The sequence below is a fragment of the Caretta caretta genome, chromosome 8 (genome assembly GCF_965140235.1).
Source record: "Caretta caretta isolate rCarCar2 chromosome 8, rCarCar1.hap1, whole genome shotgun sequence".
Classification (NCBI taxonomy): Eukaryota; Metazoa; Chordata; order Testudines; family Cheloniidae; genus Caretta; species Caretta caretta.
In genome coordinates, this window is record NC_134213.1 from 84,148,703 (window position 1) to 84,173,288 (window position 24,586).

Below are 24,586 nucleotides of genomic sequence, written 5' to 3' on the forward strand. Positions count from 1 at the left end.
CTGGCAGAGTTGGGGATTGACTGGACCAGTGACCAGTGCAGGGAGTAGATTAAGCAGCTCAAGAGCAACTGTTGTAAAGCCAAGGATGACAGCCGTACCTCTGGGAACATTCCATCATACTACCACTTTTACAAGGAGTTTGACGGGGTGCTGGGTACTGTGCTGAGTGTGGAGCCAACAGTGGGTCACCATCAGTTGGGATGGCAACCTTCTGAACGCTGAATCAGAGGGGAGCCGGAATAGGCTACCAAAATGACTCTGGTGGTCACGCTAGTTCCTGAGGAGGTTTTGCCACCAGAGCAGCTGTAGCATGTCCTGAGTCGATACTCAGAGGGGCAGTTTGATGATCCCCAGGAGGAGCAGCCTGCCACAGAACCAGCAGAAGTAGTCCCAGAGCCTGGTAAGTTTCTTGTTCCATGCTTGCTGCTGCTGTTTGTTATAGGAGTGGGAGGGATTTCTGATTTGACCCAAAACAAAATATATTGCTAGCTACAGGTAGCAGCACGCTTCCACTAATGGTGGAATGCGTGCCAGAGCCTTGGTATCAACCCACAACCACCGCCATCATGTGGAATTCGAAGTGGAGACCAGGAAGCATAAACAACAGTTAAACAAGCATTCACACTTTCATTTTTACTTGATGCTTGCACATTCTTGCAAAGATGCGCTGAGGTGTTAAAAGTAAAAATCATATATTACCTTCCCTTTTAGTATACCATTCTGAACAAATCAGCCACACAACAGAGTAACAAGCCGTCTGTACATGGTAAAGATGGAGGGTGAAATATAGTCCACAGATGAAAAAAATCAATGTCTGAAATACAGCTGAGGCTGTATGTAGTACAGAAATGTGCTAAGAAAGAAGGGGGGGATGGCTGTGTAGTTCTTTGACAGTCCATTATACTGTGTGTTTGTATATGTAGACTTAGTTAGAGGAGGCTTTATTGGAAGCTATAGGGAGGCAGTAATCCATGTGGATGCTAACACAGCATCTTGTTGATTCCCCCAGGAATTTTGACTCAATTCCAGATGCTGGTAGCTGCAAACTTTTCCCATACTAGGAACCCCAAATAGCTATTCACATTTCGAGAAGGACATATTTTCTGTACCCACCTCTGAAGGTTGCCAGCCCATTCTATTACCAGATGTGCTGCTCAATTGTCATAGCTTGAAAACCTCTCGGGCTGGTTTGCCACTGGCAGCTTGGAATAAAATTTCACTTTGCCATTCAGGAAACTCAAAGGATTATGTCCCCCAGAAATGTGGAATGCCTAAAGGGATAGAGAAGGCTTAGGTAGTAATCTGCATGCCCTCCCCTCCTCCCAAAGCCTACAATAGTCTGCAATCTTTAAACCAGTGGTTCTAAGCCCATGGTCCACTTACAGCCCAGTCAGCACACAGCTGTGGCCCATGTGATATACAGGTTATATATTATTGTGTGGATGTGGCCCACATAACACACAGGGCATGTCTACACTCAAAACTTAAGTAGACCTATATTAGGTCTACTTACAGCCACTGCAGTAATTACTGAGGTGGTGCGTATCCACATTACCCTCCTTGGGTCATTGGTGTGTGTCCTCATCAAGAGTGCTTCCACTGATCTAAGAGAAGCAGTGCTATTTTCTCATTTCTCATTACTTAAGCTTCCCACACTCTCAGCTCCGGTGGTCGCTCCCTGCTAGGAGCCTGGCTGCCCCACGGTCTCCTGGGCTCTGGGCATGCTGCCTCCACCTCCCACCACTTGGCTCCCAGTTCCCTGTCCTGTGTTGGAAGGAAGCCGCCCAGGACTTCTTGGTTTCCCTGCCAGGAGCCAGTCAGTCTTGTCAATTTCATGGGTTCAACATGGAGCTGTGAAATTAGGACAGCCAAAATTTCTAGCGGGGGGTGGGGGTTGGAGGCTGGCTTTTGCACCCCCAGCTGGGAGCAGGAGCCAGCCACCCAGCTCTCCAAGGGAATGGGGGATAGCTGGGCTCTAGCTGCCCAGCTTTCTTGTCAATTTCATGACTCCCCTGGAGCTGTGACATTGACAAGAGAGCTAACAGCCAATGTAAGTAAGAGTGTCTACACAGACGCTGCTTCACCTAACTACGCCGAGGTAAGCCTTATGCCCGTCATGGAGGTGGAGTTATGTCAGTGTAGTAGGGTATGTACATCGGTGGGACACGGCTGTAGTGTAGACACTGACATAATTAAGTTGGCTTAAGCTGCCTTTCGTCGACCTAACTGTGTAGTGTAGACCAGGCCACAGAGTGCTACATATGTGGCCCACAATGGTAAATAGGTTGAGAACCGTTGCTTTAAACATAGCATTTGTAAATTTTAACTTACTGTTGTGCTCTTTTTCACTCTAACTCTGTTGTGTCCATGGAGCTTCTGGGAACGGAAGCATTCCTCTTCGATAATGCTGCTTCAGTATATTGTAAGTGTCAGGTTTTGGCTTTGAGATTCTACAGGTACTTTGTGGATGCACTGAACCATTTTTGAAGTACTGAGATGATAGTGTTCTGTTGGACATGCAGGTCCTTCAGCCTCTGCAGGCCCTTGTACCTCGCCAGCTAAGCCACATTGCAGCAGGAGCCTGAGATTTCAAACTGTCACAGACAGGTCCTAGAGTAAGAGTTTCTGTGATAAACTTACAGGATATTCTGGACAGGGCCAATAAACAGGTGCAATATGAAAGGGAAAAGGATTCATGACAAAGTGGAAAGGCATAGGCTGAAGATCATGGGGACAGAATTTTAGTGTATGAGGAGAGACTGGCAATGTGATTTTTGGAGCAGAACCGTTGCTTGAGGGAGGAAGATCTATTTCAGAGGCTGCTCGCGCTAATGATCACAAGAGTACAGACTCTTGCTGCTCTTGCACGACATCCTGTGTTCCCTCCCTGATACCATGTGCTGCAGACCACAAACGTTTTGGACAATTCTATTTTGGGTGACTCTTGCAACTGGGACTTAATGCTGCTAAATACTAGAGGGGGCAAATATAGCCTCCGCAGGCCTCTGTCCCTGTGCAGTGGTACCAAGTGTTGAAAGTGCAAGAAGGGAAAAGAAAACTGGTGGTGGGGGAGAGGACACGGAAAAGTAGGGCATTTGCTTGTTGGCACCAGTTTCAACTATTTGCCCAGTTCACCGTTTATTTTATGCACTATGTTTTATTACTGGTTTTACAACTGGTGTTGGTTTATTGCTGTTGTTTTGATAGAGTAATGACAACTGGCCTGCCTGACAGTGCTTTAATATTGGGTTTTTGTCTTTGTTTTTTTGTAATACTGCCATGTTCACAAATAAAGACTTTTCTTTTATTAAGAATGTTTGTGTTCATAATGTGTATTTTGAATAATAAACACATGATGAGGCACACTGTCTGGCTGAGTGTTCTGGTTCAGCAATCCATTTCTGTCATAGGTCCGTGCAGGCGGAAATGGCTCACCTTTGGTTTTACAAAGATTGTGTAGGGCACAGCAAGCCTCAACAGTGCAGGCAGCATTGATGATACTGGAATCTAAACAGTTCTGTAAATGGAGCTGGGGGGATTTCAATCTGCCAAATGCTCATTCAATCACCATTCTACACTTACTGAGAGTGTAATTAAACCTTCTGGCCAGGGCCTCTGAGATCAAGATAGTTTCATAAGCCAAGGCAAAAGATAGTATGCGGGGTTCCCTAGAATAACAGTCGGGAGAGTTACTCCATTTATGCCAGTGTTGTCTGGTGAGAATTGTGTCCCGGTCTGACTATGAAGGTAAACTCCTGATCGGCAGGAAACCCTGGCATCATGAACTCTTCCAGTACAGCCCATGTTGGCATCCATAAATAGGTCTCTGTGGTCCACAAGGACCTCCATAACAATAGTATCCTTTGTGGTTTATGTACTCATGTGTCCTTGAGGAGGGCAGCTATGGGCACATGAATCCCATCAATGGCTCTGGCACAGTTTGGAAACCCTGTTCTCTCAAAACCAGCAATAATTCAGGGATATTATTTATGCCCACAATCTTGCGGTAAATCACACGCCTGATTTCCTCAGGAACTTCCACTGCCACTTTATCCACATTTGTCTTTCCAATGCCAAATTGATTAGCAATGGACTTGTATAATTCTGGAGTAGCCAGGTGGATATAGCAACCTGCTTCTCTGGCCATCCTCTTGCATGTGTCATGACACTGGAAGGTTGGGGCAAGCTGCTTACAAAGCTCCAGAAATGTAGCTTTCTTCTTGTGGAGGTTCTCATTAGTTGTCATTCCAGGTGCACATGACAATGTGCTTGTCAGTCTGTGCTTGTGGCGCTGCTCCAGAAGCGCTATTCTACATAGGGGCATCAGCGGCTACACTGAGAGTCACAAGCAGCATCAGCCAGTTCGAGTCTGCCATGTCTCTAACGTTGTCATCATCATCCTGCTCCAACAGGTGCCTTTGGTAGGTGAGAAAATGCTGTCAGTATGTCCAAAAGATGGCCTGACAGGATGTCTTGGTGGGCTGCAACAACTTCCTGTAAGGTGCAATGTGGACAGTTCAGTTTTCCCATAGTGCATCATGAACAGGGGTAGAGCAGCTTCAGCTGGGGAGAGCATTCGGGTCTGCTTCAGCGTTAGTGTGAGACTTCGGTTCAGAAATTCTAAACCTAGTGAGATTTTCCTTCTTCCTCTTTTATGTTCAGTGGTAGTAAAGTTAAAAATGTTACTTTTAATATGCCCTTTCTCTGGACATATGTGGGCTATGTCTGACTTGGTACAAAAATGCGTTGTTGTTCAGGCTTGCACCCTATTTATTCAATGACAGTCCATTACAGATGCATTGCTATTGTCTAGTCAGTCAGCAGTTTGTTCTAGTACTGCTGAATCCAGGCCAAGGCGTTGCCCCAGGTGATAATACTGTGCTAGTAATTAGTCCTGGGATTAGAGCGCTAAGGAGAACTGCAAGGGGTCTCTTTGTCCAGCAGCTTCAAAGGATCCCCATTACAGTAATTACAACAGAGTCTGGTTTGTATACCATGACAGGCAGCACAGTGCCCTCGTGACCACAAGTCTGTTACTGAGATTTCTCTTTGCACGGTAACTCAGCTGCATGTAGCTAGTCTAGAATATAGTACATTTGTTCACTGATTGGAGCAGCTGTGTTCGTATTACATCCACCCCATGTTGTGGCTATTGGCTGTCTACCAAGTGTCAGGTTAACTTTAACCTGGCACTATTGGTTATTAAAATTATAATGGCATAGGCCCTGGCTATACTCAAGGGCTCCTGTGTGAGTTTTACCACACAGGAATCACATCTCAACTTGGCAGGTGACTGTAGCTTTGTGGCCCCTTGGATGTGGATCCAGTGTCTCCTGACAATCATTTAGATAATTGCTTTACACTTCTATTAAATACCTTTAGGCTTTTGCCTAAGGCCTCTGGGATTTTTTTTATCATTATTTGCCCTATATGTAATACCTTAACATCCCTTTCTCCTTATATTAAATTTCTCATTTGTTTTTACTGGTTTGAATTTCAAGTAGAGGTTTTCTTTTTGTGATACTTTATTTTTTGCTTTATAGCACAATGGTGGGAGGTGGCTTATAAATGTGTTTCAACATGTTGGAGAATGAGTTTACACAAGTGATTAAAAACTTTGATTTCATTAACACACCAGTATCTAAATTCCATAGATCGGTTATCCCAAAAGGCTCTGTAGCAAAAGATATCAAAAAGTATATTGCTTTCAGTACTGTTTAGGAAGAAACTCACTCTTGCCCTCATCCACCTTTCTCATTTCCCACCTGTCAGTATTCTCTATTTTTACTTCTTGCATCTTATCTTTAATTAGAATAATTATATCCTGGGGTATGGATAATTTTTTTACTGTTCACAGCAGGATAGCTTATCAATCGGGATTTAGCCTCGTGTGTTACTATAATATAGCTAATATTTAGACATTGATATAATCCTAATATAGTATCTCACAATCTGATTTGCTAATGACTAGCATTAAAGATCAGTTTTACAACTTTTAAGTAAAATGATATATAGTGTGAGCTACTTGTAGGGCATTTGTGGTGTGGGTGGTACCCGGCATTTCTTATAAACATTTATAATTTCCTAGCACTCTACTGAAGTTTATTGCTGCCTCCTTACACCCTAAGTTAGTGTTATTGATATGTGTTTTTCAGGTAGCACAAAGGGAAAAGATAGCTTTACCTGCTGTCATTTATAACAGCAATATCTCACATTCTTGTTCAGTTTCCTTCATTTCCTTTAATTTCTGGACAATAGCCCATATCTAACTGAAGCTCTTTTTATCCATTTAATCCATCCCTCTAGTATTCTAGATAGTCATTTCTGATCTTTCTAACTTGAGAAACAATTAAGGTTGATGTCAGTTTGTCACTCCCTCTCATTTTCACTAGCTTCCTTGCTTTATCTCTTTTGCATTTGGCTATGCTAGAAATAATAATTTTTAACTCCTCCACTTAGAGAATATTGAGCCCTTGCTGTAGAGGTTTGTAGCAGTTTATTGTAGGCTTCTACATAGCTGAAGCTGCAGGTGAAGACTTATCCTGATAATTAAGGAAGTTCTACTTAATTATTTCAGTTACTCTGCTGAAAATGAATATAGGAAATGTCACCGTTTCTAGCAACTTCGTTATCCAAAAGTCTGCAAGTCAAAAGCACTGGCATTGTTCAAGGCCATATTAACAGAGAAAATTTTATCTGTAGCTTACAACAGCTTGCACAAGAAGTGCACTTTGCCCCAAAGCTCTGTGTGCTATAAAAGTACAATAGTAGTCTGTGAGCAGGGACTCAGGTGGAGTGGCCACATGAGAGAGGGAAGGTGCGGAGGGTGTATGTGTATTTAGGAAAGAGTGTCTTTGAACCTTGTACAACAGCAAGGCTGTTTCCTTGCCATTATTTATGATAGCACCCGCAATGTGCTGTGCACTTTCCAAACACTCCTGTAATGAGAAGCTTACAATTTTTATATATGGTATCGTTTGAATCATTGTAGGCAACTTGGGAGAAGTCTTTCAGCAACACTTAAATATAGACAATGTATCAGCTTTGAGGATAAGCTTGAGAATATCATATCATGCATAGAAGGCCATGTGGAAGAATCCACAGCATTGATTTGTGGGAGAAGCTCAGAACAGGCTTGGAGACTTGGTGGAGCAAAGGGGACGGGCAACATGAAGCTTGTTAAGAGAGAGTAAGTAGGGAGAGACAGAGCTGTGAAGGTGGTGACAAGAAGCTTAAAGGTGATGCAGTAGCAAATGGAGAGCCAGCCGGGGGGTTCAGAGAGGGAGGTTATGATCAAATCAATAGCCAAGCAATGTAAGTTTAGCCAGCAGTGCTCACGTGTGTTTGAGAGAAAGAGAGCACTCACCGTGTGAGAGAGAAAGAGAATGCTCACCGTGTGTTTTTGGGTGTCTGGAGAAGAGAATATTGGAATAATTAAGGTCTGAATGAGATATTTGACTGTGGAGAGGACAGATGTTGGAGATATTGAGGAGGAAATGGCAGGATTTGGAAATACCTGGCTGTATGGGGCAAAGGAAAAGGAGGAATTAAAAATGACTGAGATTGCAGACCTGAGTGACGGGGAGGAGGATGACATTGTCAACAGTGATAAGGAGTTGGGTTTTGACCATGTTCTATTTAAGACATCCAGGAGGAGAGATGTTGGAGAGACAAGCTGAGATGTGCAGTTGGATAGGAGACAGTTTAGTGCTGGAGAGAGAGTTGTGAGCCATCAGCACAGAGGCGACTGCTGAGGCCATGTGAACCAACTGTCGCCCAAAAATAAGGTTTAAAGTCAGAAGAGCAAAGGGCCAAGGACAGAGCCCTCTCACAGAGTGAGAGAAGGGAGGAGGATCCACTGAAGGAATGGTCAGAGAGGTAAGAGGAGACCCAGGAGAGGACAGTATCTGGAAAGCCCAGTGTGAGGATATGATACCAAGGAGAGGATGATCTGTAATATTAAACGCAGCAGGAAGGTCAAAGGAGATGTGGGAAGAGTTGAGGCTGAAATTTGTGTAGGAAGAAATAATTGGAGACCCTAGAAAGAGAGGTTTCAGTAGAGTGGAAACACTGGAAGCCAGATGGAGGGGGTCCAAGGCTGGATTGGAGGAGAAGTGAATGCATTGGTAGTAGACTGTGTTCAAGGAATTTAAAGGTGTGAGAGATATGGGGCTGTAGCTGGAGGGGTAGGTAGGACTGAGGGATAGTTTTTGGAGGACAAGGGAGACCAGGACATTGTTCATATTGTGAGGGAAGAGGTTGAGAAAGAAGGATAAGGGAAGAATGAGTAATAGAAGTAAGGAGATAGGAAGAGGAATGGGATCACTGTGACAGATATGGGTGTTTATAGGAGAAAAGGCAAAAGACCTCAAGGCTGGTGACAGGAGAAAGGGAAGAGAAAGTGCAAGGGGGAGATTCCTGGTGGATTTTGTTGTTTGGGTTTTGTTTTGTTTTGTTTTTTTCTTTTTTTTTTTTCCCTCTGGAAGACTGCAAGATCCTGTGCAGAGAGACAGGAAGGGGAGTGCTTTAAGGAGGGACTTGAAGGTTGCCAAGAAGTGATGGGGACTGTGGGCATGGGACTCCATGTGGGAGAAATATAGTTGCTTCGCCAGGGAGATGATAGTTGAAGGAGAGAAGGAATCTGCAGTGAAGGAAGTTAGTGAGGTCCCAGGATGCTCAGCAGCACAAGGACAGTAATGGAGAGAGCAGATGCTGGGAGTGAGACAGGTCTGGAATTGGTGTAGTGGACTTCACAGTGATAGAAAGGGGAATGGGTGGAGGAAAAAGCAGAGTGGAGAGTGGACAAGAGGGTTGGGAGGAGGGGCCTGATGTAGCAGAAATGTCCCATCTCTTCCCCCCCCCCGAGCTGGGAGCGGTGCTGTATGGGCTGCTGTATGGGGGAGGATGTGGATGGGGTAAGAGGGCCAAGGCTGGATATGGGTCTGGGGCCACAGCCAGGGGCCAAGGCTTGGGGCAAGAGCTGGAGCGGAGCTGTAGCCAGGCTGTGGTGGAGGCCATCAGACGGGCCCGCGGCCAGGTGCGGCTCCACTCCCAGCCTCTGCCCTGGGCTGGGAACAGAGACACAGCCAGCGGCCAAGGCTGAGGGCTGCCGCAGGGCTGGGAGCACAGCCGCACTGAGGCTGGGGATGGGGACGGGAGTCAGGGAGGTGGCTGGAGGCGGGACTGGAGCAGAGCTGGGAGCAGGGATGGGCTGGGTGGCGCTCCCTTCCCACCACTGTGGGGGATGGCCAGGCCCCACCGCACCTCTCTGGGCATTCCTTCACACCCCCCAGGGGAGTGTGCCCCATTCTTTGGGGACCTCTGTCTCACAGAAACCCACCGGCTTGGAACTTCCTGCATGAGGCACCTCGGGGGTAAACGTCCTTTTCTACCATCATTTAACTCCAGATATTTGTTGGACTAAATCCAGAATGCTAACTTACAGTTAGACTAACACTGACCTGTACGAGATAAGAAACATCAAAGAACTTAGGCTTTATAAGGCAGCATACTTGAGACCAACCTTTCATTTGAGAGCCTTATTTATTATGCTTGAACATAACTACATGCTTGAACCTGAGCAAATCAGCCATAGGATTGTCAGTTTTGTTATCCATTGTATATCTGATGAGAACACACATGCTACTGTTCTAATGTTTACAATTTGAGATAAATCTTGATTTTGGGGGGCAGTTCCAAGTACGTAGACTGTACTTAAAAGTCCTTTCTGCTAAACAGTTTAACTAACTGGATTCAGGATATATCCCCAACATTTTGTAGCTGACAGTCTTGTTTGTAGTTTGCTAGGAACTGAACCAAAATGTCTCATTTTACATTACCATATGACAGCTATTTAAGGGCCAAAGACTTGATTACTTGCTATCTCCAGGGGATATTTTTAAATACTGACCTAGAGATGAAAACACTCTATCCCATTGGTAGGGCCCTAGGTATTGATAGTTCATGGCTGTGAAAACACATCACAGATCATGAAATCTGATCTTCCCCATGAAATCTTGCACGGGGTTGGGGACTCCTACTCTGCGCAGTGCTCCAGCTGCTAGTCCCAGCTGGGGATGGGGAGGGACAAGACTTCCTCTTCCCCTGCAGGGCAGCTCCACAACCCCCCTACAATAGCCTTATGTAAACATCTGAAAAGGTGAAATTGATCAATTTTAAAATCATCTGTCTGTGAAATTGACCAAAATGAACCATGAATTTGATAGGGCCCTACCAATACCCAGATACTTTCTTGATGAGTGAATTGTAACAGTTTAAGATGATTATGGACAACACTGAGATCTTCTCTTTTCAGATTGTACTGATAGTTAAAGCAGACATACCTCTTAGATGGTGTTTGTGGTTTGGACCCTTTCAATCTAGGTGTTACGAGTTAAAAGCTTGGATTTGAGGAACAGCTGAACTGCTGCTAGATTTAATATTTTTACCTGGTACATGTTAGTCTTTTTTTGAAAGATTTCACATATTAATACAGTTCTGGCTTGGACACATTGAGGTTTAATGTAAGTTCCTAAATCATTTTTTTTGTTCTGTTTTAGGACACAAAGCACTGTCTAACTGTCAATCTTACCACCCTGCGTGTCTGGTGTTATACATGTAGCAAAGAGGTATTTTTGGATAGAAAATTGGGATCTCATTCTCCATTATCAAATGCCAGACTGTCTTACCAAACACAAGGAAATAGTGTACAGGTATGTTCTTTAAAAAAGTGAAATAAACACAGACCTTGTTTTAGCTGTGCTTTGTCTTATTTCCCAGTTGTGTCTTATCTGGTGCTGGAGATAATGTGATTCTCTGTACTGTACTCTTCCCTTCTTATGTCTCTGAAGACTAATGCACCTTAATGCCCAACCTACATTAAATCTTTCTGTGTATCACTCTGTTTGTTTCCTAAGAATGATATGAGTGTATTTTATTTAGTTTTTTAAATCAACCAGAGAATATGAAATTACATTTGAGTTTTAAGATGGGAATAATCATTTAGCTTTGCTTCCCATCCTATAGTTAGTGAGAAGTTTTTAATTGTCACATTCAAATTATTACTGGCTACTGTATGCAGAAGAGTAAGTTGTTTTGGTGTCTGTTTATGGAGCCTCTAGCCAAAGAGAGGTGCAAATTCACATGGAGACACAAGTATTGTGTTTATCAAGAGAAACATGCAAGCAACTGTCAGTCTATATTGGTGGCTGAATGAATACAAAAAAAATTTAAGAGGATTTGCATGACCTTATATTTCTGGTATAGCTCAGTAAAACTTACTGGGTTTGCATCATTTTACAGTACTAACAAGGTATGTAATTGTTTTCTTATTGGAGATATTTTTCTTTTTCCATTGGGCAGTACATCCACAGTTGTAGTAATTTTGATCTCTTCAGCTTTGATATATTCTTCCTTCAGAGGACAGGAGTAAATGGTCTCTGTGGCGTGTGTGATTTTTTTAAAAAGAAAAGTGAACAGAATAAAGTATGCTGTCATCAAGGACACATTAATGTACAACTAAGTCATCAGAAAGCTGATATTATTTGTAGTGCAGTTAGGATAATTAAGCTTTTTCATGTTTACACATGGCCAGGATTTAGGAAACTCTATAATAAAATGAAACTAGAAATTTAGATTTCTAAACTGTCATTTATTACATGATCATAACATAGTAGAGGAACTTGACCATTGTTAACACATAATTTATAACAATTAACATTTGTAGCTGAAAGAGTAAAATATCTAGGGGGTCGCACACTTTGTGGCTTGTTTAGGCAGAACTCATTGTGCACACCAGGGGCTCCTTGCATCTCCCCATTCCTCCCCTCTCCAGCTCCCTGTGTGCCACCCTCTAGCTCCCTCTATTTCAGTGGTTCCCTAGTCTCTCTCCTGCCAGGGGTTTGATCTGTCCCCCCATCTCTCCTCCTCCCATAGCAGAGTCCTCCATTCTTCCCTCATACCAGCATCTCTATGTGCCACCCCCAGTCTTCCCTCCCCTCATCATCAGTGGTTCTTTGTGCTCCCTCATTGCCCACATCCTCTCATACCAGGGTCCCTTATTGTCCATCTGTGCCAGGATCTGTTTGCACCTCCCATTTCCCCATACCCCCATTTCAGGGGTTTTGTGTGCCACCTATGCCCCTCCATGCCATGGACAATCTGTGTTCCCTCCTTCATACTAGGGCCCCACACTTTCTCCTCACCAGGAGTTGTGTGTCTTCCATCACTTCCTGACGCGCACACACAGGGCCATCCTTACCCATACGCAAAGTACGCAGCTGCGTAGGGCACCAGGAAATTTGGTGCCCCAAATTTCCTGGCGCCCCGCGCAGCTGTGTGCTGCTCCAGCCCCTGCTCCAGCTCTTCCAGCCCTGCCTCTTCCCGTCCCTGCTCTGCCCCAGCTCCGCCCCTTTCCCACTCCCCTGAGCTCCGCAGCGGGGCTGCTTAGGGCCCCGGAATAGCTAGGGACAGCCCTGCCACACACCAGTGCCCCTCATTTTCCCCCCCATCTGCCAGGGACTATATGCACACCACCATTTTCCCCTTTCCTCTTCTTACCCCACCCCATTCCCCGCCATTATTAATTGTCTGGGAGATAAGTCATTGATGGTGTCAACATATTAAACTCTATGGGGAGGAATGGGTAGAGAGGAGATGAGGTATTCTCAGGCTGGAAGGTGTTAATGGGTGCCCTCAGAGAGTTGTTTGATCTATAGATAATTGCAGAGGTGCTTGAAGCTCTGGCTGTGCTAGCAGATGGCATGGGCTTCACATGTCCCCCGTTTTCCTCCTTTCTGATTTTCACCAGAATGATTATGGTTCTGGCCATTGATGCCAAGAATATTTTGGAATTGATCAGATGTTGCATTCTAAAGCAATTACATTACAGAGAAATGCCATCAAGTTGCGTGTATAACCTCATAAGCTCTTCCAATGAATGAAAAAGAAATAGCTGAATTGGGACAAATAAAGAAAGCAGGGGAAAAAAAAACAGGTATTTAAGGCTTCCATGTACAAGCTAAAACTATGCCATTAAATAAGCTATGCTGCATATATTAAAAGTAGATTGTAAATACCTTCCTTGGAGAAGGTAGTTACTTGCACATCCAGCACATACCTGTTCTCCCACAGAAATCAGTGAGAGTTGAGGGTTTTGCAGGACTGGACCTTTTGAACAGTGCTGTCCACATTGGAATACTAAATAATTAATATTTAGACATACAGCATTTTCCTTGAGAAGCTGCATCAGAATTTCCCTGTAGTCACTAGATGAGTTATTTTAATGTGAAGAATGTTGGATAGACACTATCTATTTATATGCCTAACTACTTGTTAAATGACAGCTGACGTTCAAATACAATGATAAAAAATAAGTGTGTAAAGAGTAAAGTGAATAAAAGCACAATGCCAATGAAAACTTTTTTTTTTCTGGGAAAGAACATAGCACAATAAATCCAAAAATTACAAGAAGTTTATTTAAAGAAAATTATACAATGCTCTTGTTACAGTGTGTATGATAATACCCATTGTTTCATGTTCTCTGTGTATATAAATTTCCCTACTGTATTTTCCACTGAATGCATCCGATGAAGTGAGCTGTAGCTCACGAAAGCATATGCTCAGATAAATTTATTACTCTCTAAGGTGCCACAAGTCCTCCTTTCCTTTTTGCAGACTCAGACTTACACGGCTGCTACTCTGAAACCTGAATATTGTTAGGGAAGTCACAGAAGTTTTAGGGGGAAAATACCCCTGAAGAAATTATTTAAAAAATACTTGTATAACTTTAGCTTGTTTTCAGTTTTAATTATTAGTAGATTTGACACAAGGCGTAATACTTTTTTTTTTTCTTAAAACACCAACCACATAATTCTAATTGTGTAGTGGTTCAGCTAAATATATTGGATTTTCTGATATTATTCACGTGTGCTCCTGAAATATATGATGTCTTGACTTAAAAATAACGTTTGGCATGATTGCAGAATTCAGATTTGAAATGCATCCAATACCCAATTGTTTTTCTACGCTCAAGGAAGTTGCAGCATACATGACATTGCATAAGGAGAAATAAGCATGATTTGTGACATTTGTGTTGCTTTTTATCTTAAAATTTTGTTTGGGATTTTCTCCCCTTATGTGCTCACAGGAAAATAACATAAAATACAATAACAATTTGCCTATCTCATACTGCATCTCTGTTAGGGTTGCCAACTTTCTAATCCCACAAAACCGAACACCTTAGCTCTGCCCCTTTCCTTAGGCCACGCCCCCTTCCCCAATGCCCTGCTCACTACATTCCCCCTCCCTTGGTGGCTTGCTCTTCCCCACCTTCACTCACTTTCACTGGGCTGGGGCAGGAGGTTAGGGTGCAAGGGGGGGGTGAGGGTTCTAACTGGGGGTGCGGGCCTGGGGTGGGGCCAGAAATGAGAGGTTCAGGGTGTGGGAGGGGGTCTGCGGGTTGAGGCAGGGAGTTGGGAGCAGGAGGGATGAGGGTTCCATCTGGGGATGCAGGCTCTGGAGCGGGGCTGGGGATGAGGGGTTAGGGTGCAGGGGGGGCTCCAGGTTTGGGGGGGCTCAGGGCTAGGGCAGGGGGTTTGGGCTCAGGGTTGGGGTACAGACTTACTGCTGGCGGCTCCCGATCAGCAGCACAGTGGGGGGGCTAAGGCAGGCTTCCTGTCTGTCATGGCACCATGGACTGCACTGCGCCCTGGAAGCGGCCAACAGCAGGTCCAGCTCTTAGGCAGAGGTGCAGCAGGCGGGCCTGCACGCTGCTCTCGCCCACAGGCACCGCCCCTACAACTCCCATTGGCCACGGTTCCTGGCCAATGGGAGTGCAGAGCCGGTGCTTAGGGTGGGGGCAGTGTGCAGAGCTCTGTGGCCTCCCCGCTAGGAGCCAGACCTGCTGACCTCTTCCGGGACGCAGCATGGAGCCAGGACAGGTAGGGACTAGCCTGCCTTAGCTCTGCAGCACCACCAACCAGACTTTTAACGCCCAGTCAGCGGTACTGTAGCCATGGGGTTCCCAACCCAAAAGGCGGTCAGGGTGCTGACCGGAACCACTAGGATCCCTTTTCGACAGCTTCTGTCTCTCTTGATTAAATGCAGTCGGCCATCTGATGGCACATTTGTGTGCTGACTTGCATGTAATCCTTTATAAACTTGGTGTTATAATCCATTGTTATGTGGTGAATTGCAAAGCAGGCTTGCTGTTCCTGAAGCAGTGGCAGGAAATCTTACAGTGCTTGGCATTGTATTTTGACTGCTTTATTTTCTCAACGTTTTCCAGAAAATGGTGCAGTGCTGTATTCTTACCATACGTACCTGCTTGAATTAGTGAACTTTCATAGCGTAGCTGCAAACTACTTTTGCTTTACATAAAATGAAACATGCATTTAGAAGGCAGTTATTTTGAATGCACTCCTATGTTTAGTTCATAGGCATATGTTAGTAAAACTGTACTAACACTTAAAGAAAAATGGATTTATAAATATAATCACACTTTTATATTTTGCCTTTTCTTCTAATAAGGATTTTAAAATACCTGGTAATCCAACACTGAAGATTCCTCTAGGTGCTGTATTTGATGCTTTAGATATAGAGGTGGAAGAAGATGAACTGAAGACAAGAGGTAATGAAACTGGAGGATTAAAGCCTACACTGTCAACTAATTGCTCCGTCCATGCCCTCACTTCAATAATTTCACCATGTATGAGTATTTCTTTGAATCCATTCCCCAGCTGTTCAGAAATTACATCTTTTCCAGCTGAAACTATTTTCCCCCACTCTAAAATAAGAGCTGCATTTTCAGTTTGATATTAACTGCAGCATCCTTTCCTTTTCTTCAGAGAAGAGGCTCTCGTGTTATTTGTAGTACATCAGTCACTGATAAAGAAAGCAGTCGTGATGTTTAGTGTAGTTGCTAGTTTTCATTGGACTGAAATATGTGTCATAGCCACACTAGTAACTGGGTAGGTATTGCAAAATTTGTTTTAACATTTTTGCTTTTTTTTTTTTTTTTTTTTTTTTAAAGATGCTTTATATGAATGCTTTCTGAATTCTGGTTAATGTTTTGGGTCTGCAGTTCCCAGCACTTTGTTTTGTTAGTAATGGATTTCATGCTCTGCCAAATGCTATCAGTGCAAAAGTTAACCCAAGCCTGGTATTTATATAATGGAAAAGGGGAAAATGTAAGGGGGAAACGTAATGAAACTCCCAAAACTGAGAGGGTTTTATTTGTCATTTAACAAATGAACCCCCGTGTGGCATCTCTTTGAAGTCTCCCATATGGATCACTTTTATATGAGATAAAAAAAAGAATAAAATTCATAAAAAAAGAATAATTTTTGTTTACTACTTCCTTCACTTTATCTGCTGGTTATATTTTACTGAGCTGCTTTGTTGAGACACCAGTGAACATGTCAAGGCAATTCCTTCTCTTATCAATGATGGGGAGATGTTTCTATCTCATGGACCTTGTTTCTCTCTCTGTCTCTGTTCTCCCTTGACTCAGCTAGCACCAGCTTTCTGCCAGGTCGGCCTCCCTGTTGTTGGCCCAAAGCCTTTTCCTCTGCAGCTCTTGCCATTTGGCATAGCCTTCCTCATAGAATATCAGGGTTGGAAGGGACCTCAGGAGGTCATCTAGTCCAACCTCCTGCTCAAAGCAGGACCAATCCCCAATTTTTGCCCCAGATCCCTAAATGGCCCCCTCAAGGATTGAACTCACAACCCTGTGTTTAGCAGGCCAATGCTCAAACCACTCACTGAACTCTCCCTGGATCCTGTGTGTCTCCAACCCACTGATTCACCATCTGCTCTTAAATCTTTGAAAAAACCTGTTTTTTATCACCTGTCAATGCGTTAGTTTCTCTCCTCCTGCTTTTATTTGTATTTAACCCTATGAAGTGTTCTGGGGATACACTTTTATATGAAAGTTGCTGCATGGATAAAGTTGTATTCTAATTCCCATTAGCACTGTATATGCTTCAAGAAAGAATAAGCTTTCATAAGTCAAATTTATCTTAATGTTTTATTTAAAAACAAACGTTAAATGTTTCTGACAAGGCATATACTGGAGAGCAGGATGAAGCAGTGTTAAATGTAACTGCAGTGAATAGTTCAGTTACTACTTGGTGAAAACCAATAAGTTGTTAAAAATGTCGCTAAATAAATTTGTATTGAATAAAAGCCCAATCCTTTAAATGATTACACAGTTACTTAATTTTATGCTTGTGAACAATCCCACTGAAGTTGATCACGTGTAAGTGCCTGCAGAATCAGGCAGAGCCTATGAAATTATATATAATACATACACTGTATTTGAAAAAAACTTTTTGAAGTATTCTTTTGTATTTCAGTACTGTATCTCCTTAGCTGTGACTGGTATTCCTTCTGCCTCAAATTAGAATTAGTCTTCCTGGTGGGAAGAATCAGGAATGGCAGTCTGATGTAGGTTGAGCGATGGGAAATGGAGAGAGAGAAAGGAGACCTATTTTTTTTGCTTGTTTGTTTTTAGAAAATATTTTTGGTTAATTTAGCTCAATTAACCAAGTAAGTTTTCTAAAAATAATACTGGAATTTGCAGAAAGTCCTTTCTCTCATATATTAAAATGATGAGATGCATTTCTTGTGTCTCAGTTAATTTTCAGACTGTTGAGCTGAAGGCTTTGTCTGATTGCTAAAGATTTTTTTTTAAATGCTGAGTAACTTTTCTTGGTAATTAGAAGTAGTGATTAGATTGTTTTCAGTAGTACATTGCAATTATTCTTGTAGAAGAACTTTATTATATTTTGAGACCAACTTCTATTTTATTTATTTCATTTATGCTTTGGCAACACTTGTATAACCTGTCATGCCAATAAAATTGAATTGAATTGAACTGAGATGACCGTGTAATAGTTGCTAGTTCTGACTTGTAGGAGTAGTCTTTTTGAAGCCCTTAGGACTACTTGCATGGGTACAGACTGCTCAAATATTTTAATGCTTACCAGGTGAGCCCTATAATGAAAGTTTTCCCCATTATAACTTGTGCTATAGATGGAGTGAGCGTATATAATGTTTGCTGAGTTAATTAAGAAAAGTAGTAGTCCTAGTCTGAAAATATGATTTTCTTGGAGAGGGTGAATGAAGCTGTCCTGAATAAATATTCACACTTAATAAATCTATACAGGAAAGAGAGAGAAAAAGAACATACATTAACTAAAACTGATTCATTTGCAAATATAATTACACATTGAGAAAACTGTATGTACTGTTATATAATCTAAATATTCATTGCACAGATTAAAGGTATTGAAAAGCCATTGATAAATCCTCCTAAAAACCTGTCAGTTATATAACTAACAGTTATAGACATCAGGCATATACAGATAAACAGTAGAATGCATTTGAACTCATAAACTCATTAAATGCAAGTAAAATTAAAACATTCAAACCCTTATCTTTATAATCTTTCTTCAAAACTGTGTCACTCTGCAAATATACATAAAGATACTAAGTGTGAATAAAAGGTAAAATAAAATCCACTTACACTAGGTATTCTAATCAACCAACAGCAAAATAGGAGTTGAAATAATTTATCTGTTTAGGAATCAAATTCTGCTTACTTACACTTGTGCAATCCTGTTGGTCTCAAAGGGGTTGCAGAGGTGTAGCTGGGAGCAAAATTTGACTAATAAATTTTTGAGTGGAAAGATTAATTTCCTACAAGTTTATTTTTAAATTTTAGCTTGCTTGATGTATTTTTCCTGTTTACAGGTCTTAAAGGATTGAAAAATATTGGAAACACTTGTTACATGAATGCAGCTTTACAAGCTCTTTCCAATTGGTAAGGAAAATAGCAGTTAAATGTAACCTTAAAGTAGGTATGTGTATCTTCATGTCTTCAGTTATAAACCAGACCCTCAAAAAAGTTTTAGAAAAATCATACCAGTATAAACCTCATTTTGATGTGTTTGGTAGCCTTATCTTGCAGTAGCATGAATAGTGATATTGAAATCAATGGTATTACTTAAGAGTTGTAGGATGTGTATATAGTTTCCCTTGAATAGCAGTATGTGGGTTTGTTTTCCTGCCTCCTCTGTAATATCTCACAGCCCTCAACCAACAATTATAGTTCTAAAAATTAAAAAGAGAATTGGCTGTAAATATCCAGGTCTTCTTTTTAAGTGTAAGGTCATTCTTTGATACTTGAGGAGTTGTGTGTTTTTTGTTCTTCTCCAGTCAGCAAATGATAATATGATGTATGGGGCATAAGCGAGCTTTAAATTCCTTTTTACCATGTTATCTTTCAGTCTGGGAAGTTTTCAAATTGCTATTTATAGCAATTAAAATGAGGTGGCATGGTGTAATCTTTTAGTGAAAGAAGTTTAAACTCGCAAATTTTATAAAAGCAGCTGATATAAAACACAGTTGATTAAACACTTGAACTACTTGGATCTTAATCTCAAAAATAGATCAAAGAATTTCAAGATTCTAATTATATACTAAACATACATAATGTACATAAGTAATGATAAAAATTGAAGTGAAATCATTTAGAAAGATTTTTATTTTATCCCTAAATATTCATAGATCAGAAAGAGCTGCATAGCTATATACTTGAAAGTATCAGGGATATTTGGTTAATTTTTGTTAAATGTTTCCAATTATAAAATAGCCTGTCCTTGTAGATTGTTAATTAACCTATTGACTTAAAGTACATTTGTTGAATTTCAGTCTTGCTAGCTGTTCCTTTTATATAATGAACCAAAAACAAATTGAGACTTTTATTATTATGCTTAATGATTTATTGCTGACTATTATGTATTCTGTTTGAGACTTCCCGCTCCAAAAGTGTGCTGAGTTAGGATTTGGTATTAATAATTATAATCCCTAGCTGTTATATAAGGCTTTTCACCAGTAGATTACAAAGTACTTTACAAAAGGAATCAGTATCTTTATCTCCGTTTCATAGATGGGTACATTGAAGCACGGAGAAAGGAAGTGACTGCCCCATAGTCAACTCTGCAGGCCAGTGGTATAGTTAGGAATAGAACCCAGGTTTCCTGGATTCAGGACAGTGATCTATCCACTCCTCATTATTTGCTCTGAGGTCCTTGCTATTATCAAAAACGCTGTGGGATTTTTTAAAGTCTTTTAATGAAAAAATAAATAAAAAGGTGGAAAATAGCCTGGAAATTTGGCAAGAAGAGAGGGAAAGGACCAAATGCTTTTTCAAATATATTTTTTGTTCTAACAAAATATCTCTTATAGATAAGGAACCAGTTAACTACTGTTTCTGGTCAATATTAATGGTATGGGAGAGGTCAAGGTTATAGTTCCTAGAATTTCCTTGGGCCACCAGTTGATTTTAAATTGCTACAGCATATACATATTGAAAAGCACACTGTGAGTATGTCTACACTGCGGTTAAACACCCTCAGCTGGCCTGTGTCAGCTGACTTGGGCTAGTGGAGCTTGGGTTGTAAAATTGCACTGTAGACATACCCTAAGGCAGGGATGGGCAAACTACGGCCCGCGGGCTGGATGCGGCCCGCCAAATGTTTTAATCAGGCGCTCAAGCTCCCGCTGGGAGAAAGGTTGGGGGCGTTCCAACCAGGTTGGGGGCGTTCCAACCAGGGAGAAAGGTCGGGGGCCGCTCCATGTGGCTCCTGGAAGTAGCAGCATGGCCCCCCTCCAGCAGTCCAGCCAGGGAGCAGGGTCGGGGGCTGCTCCCCTCCGTCTTCTATGAGTAGGGGCAGCTCCGCTCTGCATGCTGCCCCTGCCTCAAGCACCGCCCCCGCAGCTCCCATTGGCTGGCACCACTGCCAATGGGAGCTGTGGGGGCAGTGCCTGCAGACGGGGCAGCATGCAGAGCTGCCAGTCCATGTCTCCGTGTAGGAGCTGGAGAAGGGACATGCTGCTGCCTCTGGGAGCTGCTTGAGGTAAGCGCTGCCCAGAGTCTGCACCCCTGAGCCTCCCCACCGCACCACAACCTCCCTCAGCCTGGAGCCCCCTCCCACACCCTGAACTCCTCATTTCAGGCCCCACCCTGGAGCCCGCACCCCCAACCAGAGTCCTCACCCACTCCAGCACCCCAACCCCAATTTTGTGAGCATTCATGGCCCACCATACAATTTCTATTCCCAGATGTGGCCCTTGGGCCAAAAAGTTTGCCCACCCCTGCCCTAAAACCTTGTCTACACTACAAAATTAAATCAACCTAGGTTAGGTCGATGTACAGCCACTGCAATAATTACTGTGGTATTTCATGTCCATGCTAGTTCCTCCTGTTGGCGGTGCATGTCCTCCCCAGGAGTGCTTCCACCAATGTAACTGACAGTGTGGGGCATTATGGGGTGTTGACCCCTCCTGATGTGCGATGGTGGGGGAGAAGAGCCCAAGCCTGGCTGCCTGCGGGTGAAGGATTGGGGGTGGGGTGGGAGAGGATCTCTCCTTATCCTCCCCCCCCCCCCGCACCATCCCTCACTGGGAGGCAGCAGCAGGGCTCCAAGCTCTCCTCCCTCCCCAACCCCCAGTTCCTCACCAGGAGGTGGTGGCGGGGCTCCGCGCTGTCAGCTCCTGACAATGTAATTAACACAGTGACTACATAGACACTCCGTTGTCCTCACTACATCGACCCAAGCGCTACAACTCTTGCAGAGGTGGAGTTAAGTTGATGTAGTGGGCTTCTTACGTCGGCAGGAGCACCATTGTAGTGTAGACCTTTATGGAGTTAGGTTGTAAACTGCCTTATGTTGACCTAACTTTCTAGTGTACACCAGACATAGGTCTTATCAACACCAACGGTAGGTTTGACGGATTAGTCTAGGGGTACGTTGTCAATCAAATGTAGACCCCATTCCCTGACCCCTAAGGACACACCCACTTGTCACAGTAATCTTCTCCTCCTGGGGTATTGCTTCTGGGGCCGAGATTGACATGATCAGGAAGCAAGATGTGACATGTGTCCCCTCTAAGATTTCCTCCCACTGTCCTCTACTAGTCAGCATGGGTTTCACCACCATAGACTCTTTTTGTGTACCAATCAGAATAGGTATAGCACAAAAGTCTAGCCCAGAACCCTCCTCTCTGGAGCTCAATGGTTGGCCAGTCAGCAGCACTGCCCCTTGGAAATCCGATCGCTGTGTGAAAAGTTCCTCTTGTTTCAAGAGCGTTTTTACAGAAACCATGGAAATGCCAAGCATAATTTTTTTTAATTTGACCACTCTAGTGTCTCATGCAGCTTTCTTGCTCCATCTTAACAGTTTTGCATCTGTAGGTTTACCATCAGACATGACAGCCAGGAGGTCACACGCAAAACACAAAGTAGTACCAATGTAAGACAAGTCTACTAAAGACTGTCTCTCTTTATGGTCGAGTAGACTATTGAGGATAGAATTGGAAACTCTCTACAGCCATTCCCACCCATGTTTGTTTTACAACTACCGAAATGCAGCGTAATGTCCCATGAACACGTATCTCTCTCTTACTCTGTAGCAGTTTACCAACCTGATTTAAGAAATCGTCAGTAGAGAGGTCATCCCTAGTTCGTCTTACTGAAGATTGTTTAAGGATTGTTTAAATTACAGCTCTCTACATGTAATTGAACAAAATAATCTAGGGCTAGCCTACCATTAATGTTGTCAAGAACTAACTGTATCTCCCTGTGCATGGCTTCCACTGTTAGGGGACTTATTCCTTCACCCACTTACTTCCCTGGTCCTTCTCGCATGAACAGAGAGCAATAATACCCAAAGTCCAAAGGTGGAAACAATTCGATATTTATTGGGGTTAACTTCCAGCAAGCATGATTCCAGTTTCCTTCCTTAGCATCCACCTTCCCAGCTCTGACACCACAGAGCCCTACCTGTGTCCCTGTTCCTATTTCCCCCCTTAACAAAACATGATTCCAATTTCCCCACCCCCATTCCCTGTTCCCATTTCCCTCCTACTTCCTGATTGACTGCAGACTATATAGTAAAACTTGAGAGGTTTCAGAGTAGCAGCCACGTTAGTCTGTATCCGCAAAAAGAAAAGGAGTACTTGTGGCACCTTAGAGACTAACAAATTTATTTGAGCATGAAAGCTTATGCTCAGATAGATTTGTTAATCTCTAAGGTGCCACAAGTACTCTTTTTCTTTTAGTAAAACTTGAGTTCTGCTTAGCTATACTGTAACCAATTATTTTACTGAAATTTAACTAACCAGTCCTAACATGATTATTTAACCAATTATATCCCACCACGTTAATTAGTTTACACCCAGCAAAATTAATTATACAGCAGACAGAAACAATCACAGAACCAGACAGAGATTATACAGACAAACAATGGGGAAATGGGGACTACAATGATAGAACAACACAGAAATGAGGATTTCACATCCCAGCTGTTGATAAGTGAGTTCTTGCCAGACAGGATGCTATCAAACTAAGTTTCCTTTTACATTTTCTAGACACTTCCCTTTCTCTGGAGGTGATAGGCACTATCAGGACAGGATTGTATTCCTAACAGCCCAATAGCACCTTATTTAAATGTGACTAGTTTGGAATGTAAGGATGTGACCGTTTTCTTCCCAGTTTATGACTGCCTCTGTTGCTTAGCCAAAGGCCTTAGCCTAAGAACAGGGCCTCAGACTGTCACAGGAAGAGAAGGACCTTATTCCGGCAGACAGTGATTTTGATTCTCTCTTTTATACCTCTATATAACTAGCTAAGTGATAAGAATATACCTAAATTCTTAGAGTATAGGCCTTTACAGACAGGCCTGAATATCTATATCCTAACATCCACAACCTGCCAGCTTGAGTTCATCCTCTCAAGATTGAGAAAACAAAATTCTTCAGAATACGCTGCACAGCTAAATCTAGGAAATTCCCATTGCCAGCTTCTCACTTGCTCCATATACACATCTGTTTGGGGATCTGCAACTGCAGAGGTATATGGGGGTTCCTCTGTAAAACCATAGGTGTGTCTTCTACATCAGACCCTATCTGAGAGTCAGTTTCCAAGGGGCTACCGCAGGGATCATCAGGAGTAGATGGAATGTAGACAAGGAGAAGCCCTCTACAGAGCCTTCTGAATTTCTAAATCAGACTCCATGTGAGAGTCACCATAGCCATAGGAGACCAGGATCAGATACAGCCTCCTCATTCTCAGACATGACAGTTTGAGAGTCTCCCCTAGGGGGCATCTCTTTAGTATTTTTCTGTTCTCATTAGCCTTTGTAAAATTTTAAAAATGACCCTGCCCCATAACTTTTTGGCAGCTTTGTCCCCCAAATCCTTTAGATACAATCTTTTATCTCCATTGGAATGTTAAGGAAACATGGGTGTGTGATTACATCTGAAGGCAATAGTTCAACCCCATTTTTTCAGTAGGTTGTGGTTAAACCAATATGGTTCCATGGGGTTGAATCAGCTGTATTGTACGCAACCACATTTCTCAAACATCCATGTTCTATACAAAATATGGGAGCTTTGTGTATTATTTCTACCCTGCATTTTACTACATGCATTTCACCTTTTTGCTGTAAATAGGTCTCTTTTCTTAAAGACACAATAGCTGGGTATTCCGAAACTGTTTTTTATTTAAAAGACATATAGCCCT

At 42.7% G+C, this 24,586-nt stretch overlaps 1 protein-coding gene across 5 annotated transcripts in view; it reads left to right on the forward strand.

Moving 5' to 3' along the window:
• The window catches only part of USP33 (ubiquitin specific peptidase 33), an 88,956-nt gene that overhangs the window by 22,658 nt on the left and 41,712 nt on the right, over nucleotides 1-24,586 (forward strand). For all 5 annotated transcript variants that reach the window (XM_048859794.2, XM_048859798.2, XM_048859795.2 and 2 more), the window contains 3 exons: nucleotides 10,560-10,712; nucleotides 15,529-15,628; nucleotides 18,754-18,823. In XM_048859794.2, the coding sequence (XP_048715751.1) occupies nucleotides 10,560-10,712; nucleotides 15,529-15,628; nucleotides 18,754-18,823 (323 nt within the window). The remainder of the gene's footprint in view (nucleotides 1-10,559; nucleotides 10,713-15,528; nucleotides 15,629-18,753; nucleotides 18,824-24,586) is intronic.